At 51.5% G+C, this 16941-nt stretch overlaps 1 protein-coding gene and 1 pseudogene across 2 annotated transcripts; one reads left to right on the top strand and one right to left on the bottom strand.

Annotated features, from left to right (window-relative positions):
- Nucleotides 1-1430: 1430 nt before the first annotated feature.
- Nucleotides 1431-15611, top strand: CKM (creatine kinase, M-type). Its single transcript, XM_083516296.1, has 8 exons — nt 1431-1567; nt 3755-3970; nt 6468-6622; nt 6959-7091; nt 9586-9757; nt 11472-11595; nt 12024-12213; nt 15182-15611. Exons 2-8 carry the CDS (start codon nt 3778-3780, stop codon nt 15358-15360), a joined length of 1146 nt encoding a protein of 381 aa, XP_083372422.1. The 5' UTR covers nt 1431-1567; nt 3755-3777; the 3' UTR covers nt 15361-15611.
- Nucleotides 7681-9438, bottom strand: LOC310711111 (small nuclear ribonucleoprotein E-like; annotated as a pseudogene). Its single transcript has 2 exons — nt 9399-9438; nt 7681-8587 (listed from the first exon to the last, which is right to left on the bottom strand). The product of its transcript is annotated as a small nuclear ribonucleoprotein E-like (transcript).
- Nucleotides 15612-16941: the final 1330 nt, after the last annotated feature.

Below are 16941 nucleotides of genomic sequence, written 5' to 3'. Positions count from 1 at the left end.
TGCGCTCTATGTGGGGCTACCTTTGAAGGTGACCTGGAAACTGCAACTAATCCAGAATGCGGCAGCTAGACTGGTGACTGGGAGCGGCCACCGAGACCACATAACACCGGTCCTGAGAGATCTGCATTGGCTCCCAGTACGTTTCCAAGCACAATTCAAAGTGTTGGTGCTGACCTTTAAAGCCCTAAATGGCCTCGGTCCAGTATACCTGAAGGAGCGTCTCCACCCCCATTGTTCTACCTGGACACTGAGATCCAGCGCCGAGGGCCTTCTGGCGGTTCCCTCACTGCGAGAAGTGAGGTTACAGGGAACCAGACAGAGGGCCTTCTTGGTAGTGGCGCCCGCCCTGTAGAACGCCCTCCCAGCAGATGTGAAGGAAATAAGCAGCTATCTTCTTTTTAAAGACATCTGAAGGCAGCCCTGATCAGGGAAGTTTTTAATATTTAATGCTGTATTGTTTTTAACACTTGATTGGGAGTCGCCCGGAGTGGCTGGGGAAACTCAGCCAGAAGGGCAGGGTATAAATAATAAATAATTATTAAATTATTATTATTATCATAACCTCCAGCTCCAGAGGGTGTCTACCCAGATTCCCAGGTTCTTAGGGGTATTATGTGAGAACAGGATTCTGGAGGACTAGATGGGCCTGACCCAGCAACCTCTCTTTTGCACTTTAATTACCGTATTTTTCGTCCTATAGGGCGCACCGGCCCATAGGACGCACCTCGGTTTTTTTGGGGGGGGGGAAATGAATTATAAAAAATTATTCCCCCCCCCCGCCGCGGCTGCTGCCCCAAGCCTTGCGCACACCTGCCCGAAGCACGAGGCACCCTCTGGAGGGCTCCCCATGCTTCGGGCAACAGGCTGCCGCCCCAAGCCTCGCGGGCTCGGCGGGACCTCCTGCCGGGCGCGCAAGGCTTGTGGACACTCGCCGGGGCTACAGGCTGCTGCCCGCAAGCCTTGTGAGCCTGCGGGAACTCCCACCGGGCTTGCAAGGCTTGCGGATAGCTTCCCGAAGCCTGGAGAGCAAGAGGGGTCGGTGCGCACCGACCCCTCTCGCTCTCCAGGCTTCAGCGAAAGCCTGCATTCGCCCCATAGGACGCACACACATTTCCCCTTCATTTTTGGAGGGGAAAAAGTGCGTCCTATGGGGCGAAAAATGCGGTACATACGAAGAGCCAGCTCCTGGTCCCGACACATTGTGAAGGAGCACTCTGCACATGCTCCAATCCACTCGCTTCACGTATTTTGGGGCCCTGAATTTCGGAAGCAGGACCTGGGGCTGAGCTTTGCCTCTGGGTGGGAAAGGAGAGCCCTGCAGGAGACGCTTGTGCTCCATCAGGGGACAGAGGCGAAGAAAGCTCCCGACCCAAATTTCAAGCGTGGACAGGGAAGCAATGCCCAATCAGAGGCTGGCTGCTTGTCAGTGTTGGGCCAATGGCAGCGGGGCACAGGGTATATATGTCTAGGTCCTTGAGCCAGGCTTTCGGGTCACCTGTTGTGCTGGAGTGAGACAAGGCAACGCCAAGCCCCTGGGGATTTTGCAGGATTTGATTCTCCCTGTCAGGTAACAGCCGTCTCTGGTTCCCAAATTTGGGCGCGTGGGGTGGGAGAAGGGAGGACAGAGAAAGGGCAGCAACAGCTGCAGGTGCGTCGCCTACAAAGCAGGCCAGATTTTTTAAAATCTGGAATTTGATCTATCAAGTGGATGGGGAGCGTGGGTGGCAGTCCAGAGAATTTGGGGCGCCAGCAGGGGCCCCCTACTCCAGCAATCTGCTTCGGTGCTTCGCCCCCTAGAATGGCCAAGTATGGGGTTGCCAGGCTCCTAGAGCTGCCCTTCTTTTCGGACGGCCCCAAATGGCGCCAGTGACCCCCAAACCTTGCAATGACCTTGCTGAGTGCCCTAGACGGGCATCCTTGCTGTTTGTGAGCTGGAGAGGAGGTCCGGGAAGACCCTGGCATGCGCCCACTGGCCAGCCCTCCCGCAAGCGCCTGCCAAACTCTCCCCCTCTCTCCTCCCTTGCTGCATACAGAGTGCTTTCCCCGCCCCCTCACCCCGCCTGGAGATTGGATTCCTCGCTGGGCACTTGGATCCGGGGACCGCTGACACTTTGCAAAAGTAGCCGCAGGAATGCAAGCTGAGCTGGCAGCCAAACTGTTCCTCCACGCCATCGGGGGCCCTTTTGTGGACAAGAAAGTCGGCTATAAATAAACCGGTTTCCGAGGGGCCGAGGGCTAAAATTATCCCTGGCTCTCCACCGGCGGCAACTAGATAGGAGTGCTGGAGCCTGCACGCCCCCCTGCCCCACACCTCCCCACCCACTTGGCACCCAGGGGGGCCCCTCTTGACCTCTCCATATGGGTTCCATACAGACAGGCCACAGAGCTGGGAATGGGATTCCTCGCCACCTTGGGAACTCTCCACTCCCCAGCAGAGAGGCTGGGCGGAAGGGGAATAAATAATAATAATAATAATAATAATAATAATTAATAATGCATATCTAGAATAAGCACTGACCCATGGAACGGCCCTTGCCACAGGGGCTGCCGATGTGCTTTGCACGCTTCAAGTTCCCAGATCTCAAGAAAAATGGCTGGGCAAATTAAGAAGGAGGTGGAGAAAGTGGATAGGCCCCTCATTAAGAACCTCGGAAGAGCCTGGCTGCTGGTTCAGCCCAACAGCCCAACAAGTCCAGCATCCCAGATGCTTCTTCTGGGGAACCTGCAAACAGGATTCGAACCCAGAGCCCTCTCCTCTCCTCCTGTGGTTTCCAGCAGCTGGGATTCAGGAGCACTGCTGCCTCCAACGGTGGAATAACCGTTATGGCTAATAGATATCAAGAGGCATCTCTTCCTCCATGAATTTTCCCCATCCTCTTTTAATGCCATCCAGGTTCGTGGCTGTCGCAGTTTCCTTCAGCAGCGAGTTCCATAGTTTAACTATGTGCTGTACGAAGGACGACTTTCTTTCCTCCGTCCCAAATCATCCAACGCTCAGTCTCATTGTGTTATGGAGAGAGGATGCAGATGGCACTGTGGTCTAAGCCACAGAGCCTAGGGCTTGCCGATCAGAAGGCTGGTGGTTCAAATCCCCGCAACGGGGTGAGCTCCTGTTGCTCGGTCCCTGCTCCTGCCAACCTAGCAGTTCGAAAGCACGGCAAAGTGCAAGTAGATAAATAGGTAGCGCTCCGGCGGGAAGGTAAACGGCGTTTCCATGCGCTGCTCTGGTTCGCCAGAAGAGGCTTAGTCATGCTGGCCACAAGACCCGGAAGCTGTACGCCGGCTCCCTCAGCCAATAAAGTGAGATGAGCGCCGCAACCCCAGAGTCGGCCACGACTGGACCTAATGGTCAGGGGTCCCTTTACCTTTACCTTGCGGGGTGGAAAAACTTCTCTCTCTCTGCTATCTCCATGCCACACATAGCGTATTTTTCGCTCTATAAGACGCACTAGACCACAAGACGCACCTAGTTTTTGGAGAAGGAAAACAAGAAAAAAAAACATTCTGAATCTCACAAGCCAGAACAGCAAGAGGGATCGCTGCGCAGTGAAAGCAGCAATCCCTCTTGATGTTCTGGCTTCTGGGATAGCTGCGCAGCCCGCATTCGCTCCATAAGACGCGCACACATTTCCCCTTACTTTTTAGGAGGGAAAAAGTGAGTCTTATAGAGCACAAAACACGGTAATTTTTATAAAGCCCTATTGCACCTACCTGCAACTTAAAAAGCCCTCAACGCCCTGCTTTCTTGCCACAGGACTCGCCCCGCCAACCGCCACCATGCCTTTCGGAAACACCCACAACAAGTACAAGCTGAACTACAAGTGTGATGAGGAGTTCCCTGACCTCTCCAAACACAACAACCACATGGCCAAGGTGCTCACCAAACAGCTTTACGAACAGCTGCGTGACAAGGAGACTCCCAGCGGCTTCACCCTGGACGACTGCATCCAGACCGGTGTGGACAACCCAGGTAGGTGCTCCCTCTTGGACGAACCAAACGCTAAAGCAAAGATGTCACCCAGTGTGGTGTAGTGGTTAAGAGCGGTGGACTCGTAATCTGGGGAACCGGGTTCGCGTCTCCACTCCTCCACATGCAGCTGCTGGGTAACCTTGGGCCAGTCACACTTCTCTGAAGTCTCTCAGCCCCACTCACTTCACAGAGTGTTTGTTGTGGGGGAGGAAGGGAAAGGAGAATGTTAGCCGCTTTGAGACTCCTTAAGGGGAGTGAAAGGAGGGATATCAAATCCAAACTCCTCTTCTTCTTCTTCCAAAGCCAGGCATGCAATTTCTCCCCAATCCGGCTTGCCATCTCCCTCTGGTGGCCAGTTTGCATAATTTTACATGCATTTGCCACACAGTGCAGGGTGGGCTGGGGGTGGAGGCCGGGGGGGGGGCGGGGAGGGGGGAGGAAACAAAAGAGTCCAAAGTCCAGCCTACTTTGAGCCCCAGCAGCTAGAAAGAGTAGCAAGGCATGAGAATCGCAGGAGGGCAGAGCTGGAAAGGATCCCAAGGTCATCTGGTCCCACCCGTTGCAATGGAGGAATAGCACCTATAATTCAGAACAACTCCTTTTCCTGTGGAGATTTAATTGGGAGGTCCCTGTGGCAGAACATCTGCCTGGAAGCCCTGGCCATAGCTGTCAACTTACAGATTTGAAAATAAGGGACCAGCAGCCTCGAAAATAAGGGGCCAGCAGCCAAAATAAGGGATTTTAGTCAACTAGCAGCCAAACGAAGCCTCAAGCGGTGGTTCCCACAGCGCAGCAACCCGGCAAAGGGGATGCAGCAAGGAAAACCACCGTCACCTCTCCGCTGGGAAGCGCTGAGCAAAGGCGAGTCCCCAGGCAATGCGGCCGATTTGATCGGCACAAGGCATGCAAGCTCCACCCCCCAGTCGTTCTTAGACTCCTTATTGGGTGAGCAACACAGCCGAGCAACACAGTTGGAGCCTCCCTCCTCCCTGGCCGGCAGGGAGGGAGGGAGAGGAGCTGCTTCCTTTGAAACCCGGGAAATTTAAGGGACATCATCAATAAAGGACAGCAGCGGGACACAGCGCTGAGATAAGGGACTGTCCCGCCAAATAAGGGACGCTTGACAGCTATGGCCCTGACAATGTCACCCTTCTGAAACCCTGGAGAGCTGGGCTGCCAGTCAGTGTTGGGAACACTTGGCTCAATGAGCCAGTGGGTCTGACTTGACATAAGACAGCTTCCTAGGTTCCTAACTGAGAAAAGATTAAAGGTAAAGGGACCCCTGATCATTAGGTCCAGTCGTGACCGACTCTGGGGTTGCGGCGCTCATCTCGCTTTCTTGGCCGAGGGAGCCGGTGTACAGCTTCCAGGTCATGTGGCCAGCATGACTAAGCCGCTTCTGGCGAACCAGAGCAGCGCACAGAAACGCCATTTACCTTCCTGCCAGAGCGGTGCCTATTTATCTACTTGCACTTTGTTGTGCTTTCGAACTGCTAGGTTGGCAGGAGCAGGGACCGAGCAACGGGAGCTCACCCCGTCGTGGGGATTTGAACTGCCGACCTTCTGATTGGCAAGTCCTAGGCTCTGTGGTTTAACCCACAGCGCCACCCGCGTCCCTTGAGAAAAGATTAAACCATAACAATTTATCAAATCAGGTCCCCAGCTGTAGTATGAATACAAGGGCCCACATATTACATACAAAAGCCCAAACAAACCTCTTGCAAGTTGCAAATGTTACTGGGAGTGGTGACTTCCAGCCAACAACAGGAAGTGGTTTCTTTGGAGGCTACCAGCTGACCACTCCTGGATTAAATAGCCAGGCCCCCTTGCTGGGTTCAATTTGTGGGGGATACACATAAAACCCTGTGTATAGTTCTGCATGTCTCCAGCAGAGACCAGGCTTCATTCATTCATTTGTATGCAATTTTTCCACAAACACACACACAGCAAAAATCATGCTCAAAGCGGCTTACAACAAAGAAAACAAAGTTATGAAAACAATTGCATCATAGCATGGAAAAGACACTGGAGGGAAATACTTGTGGTTTTGGTTGTCTCTATACTAATGCCCAGAGCATGGGAAATAAGCAAAATGAGCTGGAGCTCTTAACACAGGAGCCTACAATTCTATGATTCCCTGACCCTGCAGAGTGAGATCTCACGTGCAGCGCCTGTTCCTTTTCAACAAGGCTTGCCAAAGAGAGCACCCCACTGGTCATACCTGCCAATCTCCCACTTTGAACACTCTAATCCCATTCCCACAGGCCTCTGGGAGTCATCCGTTTTTTAAGGGGCAGGGCAATGTCCCTGATCATATTATTTATGAATTATAGAATTGTAAAGTTTGAAGGGACTCCCCCCCCCCAGGGTCATGTACTCCAGCCTCCTGCAACGAGAGAATCACAGCTAAAATAATCCCTGGCAGATGGCCATCAATGAAGAACGCTGCTTCAGGCCCTTCTCCTAATCTAACGCCTCCTCCCTCGTTCACACACAGGCCACCCCTACATCATGACCGTGGGCTGTGTGGCTGGTGATGAAGAGAGCTATACCGTATTCAGCGGACTCTTTGACCCTGTCATCCGGGACCGTCATGGCGGCTACAAGCCAACTGACAAGCATAAGACTGACCTGAACCACGAGAACCTGAAGGTAGGAACCAGGACTGGCCAGGGCTGAGGGGCTGGAGGGCTGAGCCGTAGTTCTATAGGGGCGCCCATGCTTTGGACATGCAAATTTTAACCCCCCCAGGGCCTGGTTCCCTGAACAAGGGAACTCACCTGCACAGGAGGCAGCGACAACTATCAACCTGGATTCAGGACAGATAAAAAGAAGGACAGAGGCCAAGTTAGCCTGTGGAACTCCCTCCCACAAGAGGCAGGGATGGCCACCAAAACTTGATGGGCCCCGTGCTTGTGAGAAAGGGAAGTGTGTCAGGGGCTTGCCTGGCCAACTCACGGCAGGCCTCTGCCTCTCTGTTCCCCACAGGGTGGAGATGACCTGGACCCCAACTATGTCCTCAGCAGCCGCGTGAGGACTGGGCGCAGCATCAAGGGGTACACCCTGCCCCCCCACTGCAGCCGCGGAGAGCGCCGGGCTGTTGAGAACCTCTCCATCACTGGTAAGGCTGGAAGAATCGCGTCGGGCAAAACAGATTCCTTCTTTGGGTAGCGCAAGAGTTGAACTGCGGAACTCCCTGCCACAGGATGGCTTCAAAATATAATTAGGCAAATTCAGGGAGAAGGAGAGGGCTGTTAGCCACGATGGCTGGGCTCTGGGCCCCACAGCTGGAGGCAGCTGGGCTCCTGAATACCAGTGGCTGGAAACCGCAAGAGGGAAGCGTGCTCTTGTGTTCGAATCCTGCTGGTAGGTTTCCTGTGGGGGGAAACAGGATGCTGGCGTATTTGAACTCCCTTCGCTTGATCCAGCCAGCTTTCCTTATGTTCTTAAGGTGACAAGAGGAACTGGGAATGTCTTAAGGGCTCTCTCTTTGAAAGATCAGTGCATTCCCCCTAATTTTGGGCCATTTCTGCACTATTCACACTAATTTAATTCATTCCTTCTTCCTAAGGAGGCCTGGGAACTGTAGGTTTAGGGTGTCTTTTTTGAAAAGCCTTTGCAGGGCCAAACTAGATTACAAGAAGAAGAAATTCTAAGTTTGAAGTGCAGTTAAAGAGGGCTTTTTGCAGCCTTTGGAATCAAGAGGGAACAATCTGCTCAGGATCTCTTTCGGGATGAAAATCCATCAGACGTTTGCCAAATATCTGCTGACTCTGGGCAGCATTTGATTTCAGTCTCTGAATTGTTTGAGAGCTGACATGCAATGGCATGAGGTATTTGGCAAAGGTCTGATGATGTTTACTTGTGTGTTTAGTAAATAGCAGGCAATGGCATCCAGTCTTTAACAGATGTCAGTTCATGAAGCTTCAAATTTGACATATGACCCAAATCAAAAGAATGAGGGAAAATGCCCTCAGCTACAAAGCACACCCAAAATTCAAAGTTGGGAGAGACGCCCCCTATTCAGAATGTGCTGTGTACGTACACAGATAGACGAAATATGCTTTTATTTGGCAATATGGGGAGCATATTAAGACCTTGGTGGGTTTTTTTTGTTTTTTTACTAACAAAAAGTTTTATTTATAAAGAACTACAATTCAACACCAATGTAGAAAAGTTATTGAAAATTATGCAAGCACAAATTAAGTAACTGGCTTCATTCTTCGCTCTTCAGATACCAACGGTAGAATTGGGAGTGATACAATGAAACCACTGCGTATTTTCTTCTATAGGTTTAAAGATTAAAATAATAAGCAAAACAGACTCAATAGCTATTTCTAGTCAGAAACACTCTGTAGAAGAGTAATATTGTCTCCTTTTAACATGATTCGACTCAGCTGTTTCCTTGATTTTGTCTTGGAGTGAATCTCCTCAGCATCATCCAGAACCAAGTTCATATATTCATCAAATCCAATAATATCGCCTTCTAGCCTCACATTCACCTGTTCATACAGCCACACCTGAATTCTAGACCTATTCTGTAGGCATCTGTAGGTATCTGCACCATCACTTTCTGCACCTTCTGGCCTTGGCCGGCATCTGGGCTGGGAACAACTCCTGACAGGACAAGCCAACTTAGGCGGGATGGGGCAGCCGATGGTCAACTCCTCTCACTCCTCGCTTTCATTGTTGTTGTTGTTTAGTCATTTAGTCGTGTCCGCCTCTTCGTGACCCCCTGGACCAGAGCACACCAGGCACTCCTGTCTTCCACTGCCTCCCGCAGTTGGTCAAACTCACACTGGTAGCTTCGAGAACACTGTCCCACCATCTTGTCCTCTATCGTCCCTTTCTCCTTGTGCCCTCCATCTTTCCCAACATCAGGGTCTTTTCCAGGGAGTCTTCTCTTCTCCTGAGGGGGCCAAAGTCTTGGAGCCTCAGCTTCAGGATCTGTCCTTCCAGGGAGCACTCAGGGCTGATTTCCTTCAGAATGGAGAGGTTTGATCTTCTTGCAGTCCAAGGGACTCACAAGAGTCTCCTCCAGCACCAGAATTCAAAAGCATCCATTCTCCGGCGATCAGCCTTCTTTATGGTCCATACATCACTACTGGGAAAACCAGAGCTTGAACTATACAGACCTTTGTAGGCTAGGTGATGTCTAGCGTTAGCCTTTTTTGCTGCTGCATCACACAGTCAACTCATGTTTGGCTTGTGGTCCACAAAGTCCCATAGATGCTTTCCACATGTACTGCTGGCAAGCCAGGCGTCCCCCATCTTATATTCCTACCTGAGTGTAGAACCTTGGGGGGGGGGAGCAAAACGGTAAATAAGCGCCACCACCAAAATGTGTGGGTGTCACAGGATGAAATAGCGAGCCACACATCCAGACAGCAACTGCTGTAAGGCCTCTTTGGTCCACACTCCCATGCACCATAGCGGGCCATGCAGGCTGTGTCCAAATGGTCCTCCATCGCAGCGGGTTGGGCTAGATGACCTTTGGGGGTCCCTCCCAATTCTGCAACTCTATGGTTCTACGAAATGGTCAGCGCCTAGGCGTGGCCTCCTCCACTTGGTGTCTCTCCCCACCTCACCTCCCTGCCTTTCCCCCTATTGCACAGCCTTGAACAGCTTGACCGGAGAGTTCAAGGGCAAGTACTACCCTCTGAAGAACATGACCGACGCAGAACAGCAGCAGCTCATTGACGACCACTTCCTCTTTGACAAGCCCGTCTCTCCTCTCCTGCTCGCCTCAGGCATGGCCCGGGACTGGCCCGATGCCAGAGGCATCTGGTAAGCAGCAACACATTGATACCCCGCCACGTTTTTCTGATGAAAATAGGGACATCCTGTTCAGTGACAGAGGGACGCGGGTGGCGCTGTGGGTTAAACCACAGAGCCTAGGGCATGCCAATCAGCAGGTTGGCGGTTTGAATCCCTGCGATGGGGTGAGCTCCTGTTGCTCGGTCCCTGCTCCTGCCAACCTAGCAGTTCGAAAGCACGAAGTACAAGTAGATAAATAGGTACTGCTCCAGCAGGAAGGTAAACGGCGTTTCCGTGCGCTGCTCTGGTTTGCCAGAAGCAGCTTAGTCATGCTGGCCACATGACCCGGAAGCTGTACACCGGCTCCCTCGGCCAATAAAGTGAGATGAGAGCCACAACCCCAGAGTCGTTCGCAACTGGACTTAACTGTCAGGGTTTCTTTACCTTTTTCATTCAGTGACAACAACAAGAACAATTTTATTGTTTACACCCTGTCCATCTGACTGGTTTGCCCCAGTCACTCTGGGCATGTCCAGCTCCACCCAACCTCTCACGCCCTTCCCTCGCAGCTTGCAAAATGTTTAAGGGAGCAGGGGCCACCCAAACTGCATTGTGCGGCTGGCAAAAATATAGCATAGATACGTTTTTTCTGCAAACGATACAAACATTTTGCTCCCTGTTCTACGTGTCCTCCCCCTTTTTTGAAAGCGTTGCAGTGCGTATCTGCATTGTACCGCCCGATCACGTCATGTGTGCAATTATCTTATGCAGTTTCAACCTTACACTGGTTGAAATCTTGCAGATTAATTGCATGGAAGACCGTGAGCTTAAAAGCCCCTTTTGCACCAGGTTTTCCTGACATGGGAAGAGCTTCAAAGCCTTGCTCTGGTGGGAATTTGGAGGGCCCACGAGATCTCGCGAGAGCATCCCAGATTCGCCTTGCTTGCGAAGTAAGGATGGGGATGGTTCGGCTATGTGCCTTTTTGCATATATACACCATCCTACAACATACCCCCTGTGCAAAATGAATTCGTACTGTATGGTTTCTAGCTTCTGCTGAAAGTTGCCTTGAACACCCTGGTAGAAAGGTTGGCTAGAAATGATCATGATAAAGATGCTAATTAATAATAATAATAATAATAATAATAATAATAATAATAATAATAATAATTTATTATTTATACCCCGCCCATCTGGCTGAGTTTTCCCAGCCACTCTGGGCGGCTCCCAATCGAGTGTTAAAAACAATACAGCATTAAATACTGTATTAAAAACTTCCCTAAACAGGGCTGCCTTCAGATGTCTTTTAAAGAGAAGATAGCTGCTTATTTCCTTCACATCTGAAGGGAGGGTGTTCCACAGGGCGGGTGCCACTACTGAGAAGGCCCTCTGCCTGGTTCCCTGTAACCTCAGTTCTCCCAATGAGGGAACCACCAGAAGGCCCTTGGAGCTGGATCTCAGCATCCGGGCTGAACGATGGGGGTGGAGACGCTCCTTCAGGTATACTGGGCCGAGGCCGTTTAGGGCTTGAAAGGTCAGCACCAACACTTTGAATTGTGCTCGGAAACATACTGGGAGCCAATGCAGATCTCTCAGGACCGGTGTTATGTGTAAATGATAATAATTACATTCCTGGAGCGCTTCAATGCCCTTTTGTGCTGTCACAGTACCTCCAATGCACTCGTGAGGTTTGAGGCGCTCAGGCCTGCGGCGTTCACACTCTCCCCTCTGCCCCCCCCCCCAGGCACAATGACAACAAAACCTTCCTGGTCTGGGTGAACGAGGAGGACCACCTGCGCGTCATCTCCATGCAGAAGGGCGGCAACATGAAGGAGGTCTTCCGGCGCTTCTGCGTCGGGCTGCAGAAGGTGAGCTTTGCAGAGGGGCTGCTTTGAAGGGGGGGAGAGAGGCACCTGGCTGTCTCAGAGGCCATGTGGGGAGAGCTGTGGGGTTTTGGGCTGGCAGAGAACGGTAGCCCAGAGAGAAAGTCCCTGGCAGGCAGAGGAGTATCATGTGATGCATGATTCCCGCATCGCAGGGGGTTAGACTAGAGGACCTCTGGGGGACGTTTTTAGGGACGTTTAGGGACGTTTTTAATATTTACAGAAATGCTGTATTGTTTTTAACACTCAATTGGAAGCTGCCCAGAGTGGCTGGGGAAACTCAGCCAGATGGGCGGGGTATAAATCATAAATTATTATTATTATTATTATTATTATTATTATTATTATTATTATTATTACTACTATTATTATTATCTCTCATCCTGCTCATCTTTTCCTTTTTCTTGGGGAAGATTGAGGAGATCTTCAAGAAAGCTGGCCACCCCTTCAGCTGGAACGAGCACTTGGGCTATATCCTGACCTGCCCCTCTAACCTGGGCACTGGGCTGCGTGGGGGAGTCCACGTCAAACTGCCCCATCTCAGCAAGCATGCCAAGTTTGAGGAAATCCTCACACGTCTCCGCCTGCAGAAACGTGGCACAGGTGAGAGGGCAGGAGGGGATTTCCATCCTTATTCCCACGATGGAAATATGACAAGCTGGAGCCACCTCAAAGGGACTAGGGATTTGAATTTATTTTTAATCGCTCCCTTGGCCCCACTTATCTGGGAGCGAGCCCCTGGGGGGCGGGGATTCATTCTGAGTAGACAGGGTTAGGCTCGTGCTGTTATTTGTGGCTCTCCTCGCCCATCTCGTGCCAGGCAATTGACTGGCGGTTGCTGCGTTGCAGGGGGTTGGAGTAGATGACCTCTGGGTGTCCCCCTCCAGCTTTACAGTTCAATGACTGCAATGTTGAATTAGGCAGAGGGGTGAGGGGAAGGGGCTGGGGAATGCGCTTCTTTGCAGAGATAAATCTTTGGTCTGGAATCCAGTCCTTATGAGGGATGCCTAAGGGAGCTGGGTATTTTTAGACTGGAGAAGAGATGGCCAAGAGCTGATACAATGACCCTCTTCAAATATCTGAAGGGCTGTTGCATTCTGTGTCCAGGGCAGCTGTCTCCCAGCTCCATCTGCTACGCAGGATGAGACCCTCCCTGCCCGCAGACTGTCTCACCAGAGTGGTGCATGCTCTGGTTATCTCCCACTTGGACTACTGCAATGCGCTCTACGTGGGGCTACCTTTGAATTGGAAACTGCAATTAATCCAGAATGCGGCAGCTAGACTGGTGACTTATTTGGCTGAGACCGCATAACACTATATTGGCTCCCAGTATGTTTCCAAGCACAATTCAAAGTGTTGGTGCTGGTCTTTAAAGCCCTAAACGGCCTCAAAGGCCCAGTAGGCCTGAAGGAGCATCTCCACCCCCATCGTTCTGCCCGGACACTGAGGTCCAGCTCCGAGGGCCTTCTGGCAGTTCCCTCACTGCGAGAAGCCAAGTTACAGGGAACCAGGCAGAGGGCCTTCTTGGTAGTGGCTCCTGCCCTGTGGAACTCCCTCCCACCAGATGTCAAAGCGATAAACAACTATCTTGACATTTAGAAGACATCTGAAGGCAGCCCTGTTCAGGGAAGTTTTTAATGTGTGACATTTTAGTGTATTTTTGGTCTCTGTGGAAGCCGCCCAGAGTGGCTGGGGAAACCCAGCCAGATGGGCGGGGTACAAATAATAAATTATTATTATTATTATTATTGCATCAAGGAGGGAGCCAGCAGGGCCCGAAGCGATAGATTCTGGATGACCAGGAAGGAGATTTCTTCAAGTAGTCTCCCTCCTTCCTTGAAAGTTTATGAGCGGAGTTTAGATGGCCAACACTCAGGGATGCTTTGCTAAAACTGAATTGCAAGGGTTTTGAGCTCGACGAGCCTTGGGGGTCCTTACGATTTTATGAAATCCACACTACAAGGAAAAAATAACCCGGGCAGATGCTTATTTTTAAATATCTTCCACGACCTGCCTCCCAAAACTGTGGGTATACATTTTTATTTATTTTTATTTATACCCCGCCCTCCCTAGCCAAGACCGGGCTCAGGGCAGCTAACACCAGGTATAAAAACAACTGATTAAAATACAACGTTAAAATGCAGCCTCATTTCCGTAGAAACTCAAATCAAAAACTTTTTTGGGGATGAAAACCTCAAGTCTTCACCAAGGCCAACTATCCAGACTGGTCCTACGTGGGCCAGAAAAAAGCCAGGGAAGTCCCCAAATAGGAGTTCCATCACAGAAGGAGAAAGAAAAAAGAAAGAGGGGAAGGCAATCAAGTTGATTCCAAGCCAAAGGCCAGGCGGAACAACTCTGTCTTGCAGGCCCTGCGGAAAGAAATCAGATCCCGCAGGGCCCTGGTTTCAGGAGACAGAGCGTTCCACCAGATTGGAGCCATCACTGAGAAGGCCCTGGCTCTGGTTGAGGCTAATCTGACTTCCTTAGGGCCCAGGACATCTAGGGTGTTGCTATTTATGGACCTTAAGGTCCTCCGTGGGGCATATCGGGAGAGGCGGTCCCGTAGGTACGAGGGTCCTAGGCCCATTTGTGTGCATTGCGCCCTTGGGGAAACTTAGCAACATGATACAAAAGAGGTCCATGGGCAAGTGGAATGGACTTCCTCTGAAGGTGATGGACTCTCCTTCGTTGGGTGGCTATATCTCAGGGATTCTTTAGCTGTGATGCCTGCATTGCAAGGGGTTGAACTAGATGACCCTTAGGGGTCCCTTCTAACCCTACGATTCTACAAAATGGATTCCTGGCTCAGTAGGGTGTGCAGTTTTAGGGGGTGAACCTGAATTATCCAGCGAGCAGTCTTTAAAAACACATTTTGGGGCGTGAGGAATTCCGACCAGCTATTATTTCTGTGGCAGCGCAGGCACCATTTAGCTAGGCAAGCCTATGGTTTAACGACAAATCGCATAAACTAGTAAGCCAAATTCTTTTCGCTTTACCTTCTGAAAATGTCGCCTAATGCTAAATACTAATAAAAAATGTTAATATATAGTGCAACGGCAAGCAACGACCGCTGCGTCATTGCACACACGCATTCTGCTTACCGACCAAAAACTAAATCCTATTCATTTAAGCAAAATATACCATATTTTTCGCTCTATAAGATGCACCAGACCACAAGAAGCACCTAGTTTTTGGAGGAGGAAAAGAAGAAAAAAAATATTCTGAATCTTAGAAGCCAGAACAGCAAGAGGGATCGCTGCGCAGTGAAAGCAGCAATCCCTCTTGCTGTTCTGGCTTCTGGGATAGCTGCGCAGCCTGCATTCGCTCCATAAGACGCACACACATTTCCCCTTACTTTTTAGGAGGGAAACAGTGAGTCTCGTAGAGCAAAAAATACAGTATTTCAAATGGCCGAGTCGCTTGTTCCAACTTACAAGCAGTTCTTGGCAACTGAAAGTTGCAAAACGAAATGCGCCCTATGGGCTCTGCAACCCACTTCCAGTTTCCAGATGGTCTGGAGGAGGCGATCCAAGTAACGACGACTCTCCCCCCACCCCCCCAAAACCCGCAGGTGGTGTGGACACAGAGGCCGTGGGCGCCGTTTTCGACATCTCCAACGCTGACCGCCTGGGCTCCTCCGAGGTGGAACAGGTGCAGCTGGTGGTGGACGGCGTGAAGCTGATGGTGGAGATGGAGAAGAAACTGGAGAAGGGCCAGGCCATCGACGACATGGTCCCTGCGCAGAAGTGAGAGGTTTCCCGCGGCCGCCGTCCTGCTGACCCCGCGTGGACTGGGGCTTGGACTCCGGGGGGGTGACCCCAACCCTGCCACTCCCGGCCACCCACTGCCCTATCCCTAGGCGCCCTCCCTTCTCTTGCGAAGGAGGGCGGAGGGCCGCCTGGGGTGGGGCGGGGCAGCCGGGACACTCGTGACACCTGAGTCCTAGTGGAAGGAGTTAATAAAGTGAATTATGGCCCCCAGAGCCTTGCCTCCTCCCAAAAGGAGTCTCTCGTGCTGGTTTTTTTTTAAAAAAGGTATTTTTTTCGTAAGCATTGCAGGGGGTTGGGCTAGATGACCCCTGGGACCCTACTCTATGATTCTATGATGAGTGCCGCAACCCCAGAGTCGTCTGCGACTGGACTTAACTGTCAGGGGTCCTTTACCTTTTTAAAGAAAGGGTACAGTGAAGGCAAATGGGATGTGGGTGGCACTGTGGATTAAACCACAGAGCCTAGGACTTGCCGATCAGAAGGTTGGCGGTTCGAATCCCCGTGATGGGGTGAGCTCCCGTTGCTCAGTCCCTGCTCCTGCCAACCTAGCAGTTTGAAAGCACCTCAAAGTGCAAGTAGATAAATAGGTACCGCTCCAGTGGGAAGGTAAATGGCGTTTCCGTGTGCTGCTCTGGTTCGCCAGAAGCGGCTTAGTCATGCTGGCCACGTGACCCTGAAGCTGCACGCCGGCTCCCTCGGCCAGTAAAGCGAGATGAGCGCCGCAACCCCAGAGTCGGCCATGACTGGACCTAATGGTCAGGGGTCCCTTTACCTTTTGACAAGGGCTATGAATTACCTGCTGCCACCAAACGAGGAAGCAGTGCGTCTGGATACGAGTTGCAAACCTGTTTGCAGGTTTTGGCTGGCCACTGTGAGAAGTGAATGCTGGCCTTGCAGGGGCCATTTTTTGGTAGAGCAGGGCGAACCTTATGTACCTAGAAAACCTCCAGGTCCAGAGGCAGTCTATCTCGGCTCCTAGGTCCTTAGGGACATTTGGCTGCGGTGAGGATTCTGGAGCAGATGGGCACTGGGTAGCCCAGCTTGGAGAGAAGAGATTATGAAGGTGTGAGTGGCAGGATCCTACAGACGTTCCCTGCCATCACCAGCATCAAGAGTTTCACAGGGCTGGGGTTTTGACGTCCTGATGTTTAGGAAGGGTTACTAGGCTGTGAGCCGGGGAGCTTACAGTGTGCGTCCCTTGTCTCAGTTCAGCTCTTCCCCATCACACACCAGCTGTCCCCAAAGCGTCAAAAGTACCCCAGTGGCAACCCCGCACTCAACCCAGTACCCACAAACGTACGGGAGGAGCTCTCCGCAAGTCTTGTAACCCCGCCAGAGGCCAGGTCAGCAAACCCCAAAAGCGAGAGATTCAAAAACGGGCCTTTTCGCCACGCAACACAGCACCTATTTGTGGAGTTTGCTGCCGTGGGGGGCGATTTTGGGCACCGGCTGAGACATCTCTAGAAGTGGTTTAAACACACGTCCGCCTCTTGGGGGTTATTGTAGCTGCAATGGTTCAGTGGAGCCTCCATTGGGAGGGGCAGTATACCCCGACATAGAA

This window comes from Podarcis liolepis, assembly GCF_965112155.1.
Source record: "Podarcis liolepis genome assembly, chromosome: 7".
In the NCBI taxonomy this organism is placed as follows: domain Eukaryota; kingdom Metazoa; phylum Chordata; class Lepidosauria; order Squamata; family Lacertidae; genus Podarcis; species Podarcis liolepis.
The sequence above is the reverse complement of the archived record's forward strand: the minus strand, read 5'-3'. Positions and strand labels throughout refer to the sequence as shown.

Excerpts from the sequence above, each read along its gene's own strand:
- CKM (XM_083516296.1), top strand. The coding sequence starts at position 3,778 with ATGCCTTTCGGAAACACCCACAACAAGTACAAGCTGAACTACAAGTGT. Across the intron at positions 9,758-11,471 it reads CCCGATGCCAGAGGCATCTG|GCACAATGACAACAAAACCT; the intron begins GTAAGCAGCAAC and ends CCCCCCCCCCAG. Across the intron at positions 11,596-12,023 it reads TCTGCGTCGGGCTGCAGAAG|ATTGAGGAGATCTTCAAGAA; the intron begins GTGAGCTTTGCA and ends TTCTTGGGGAAG.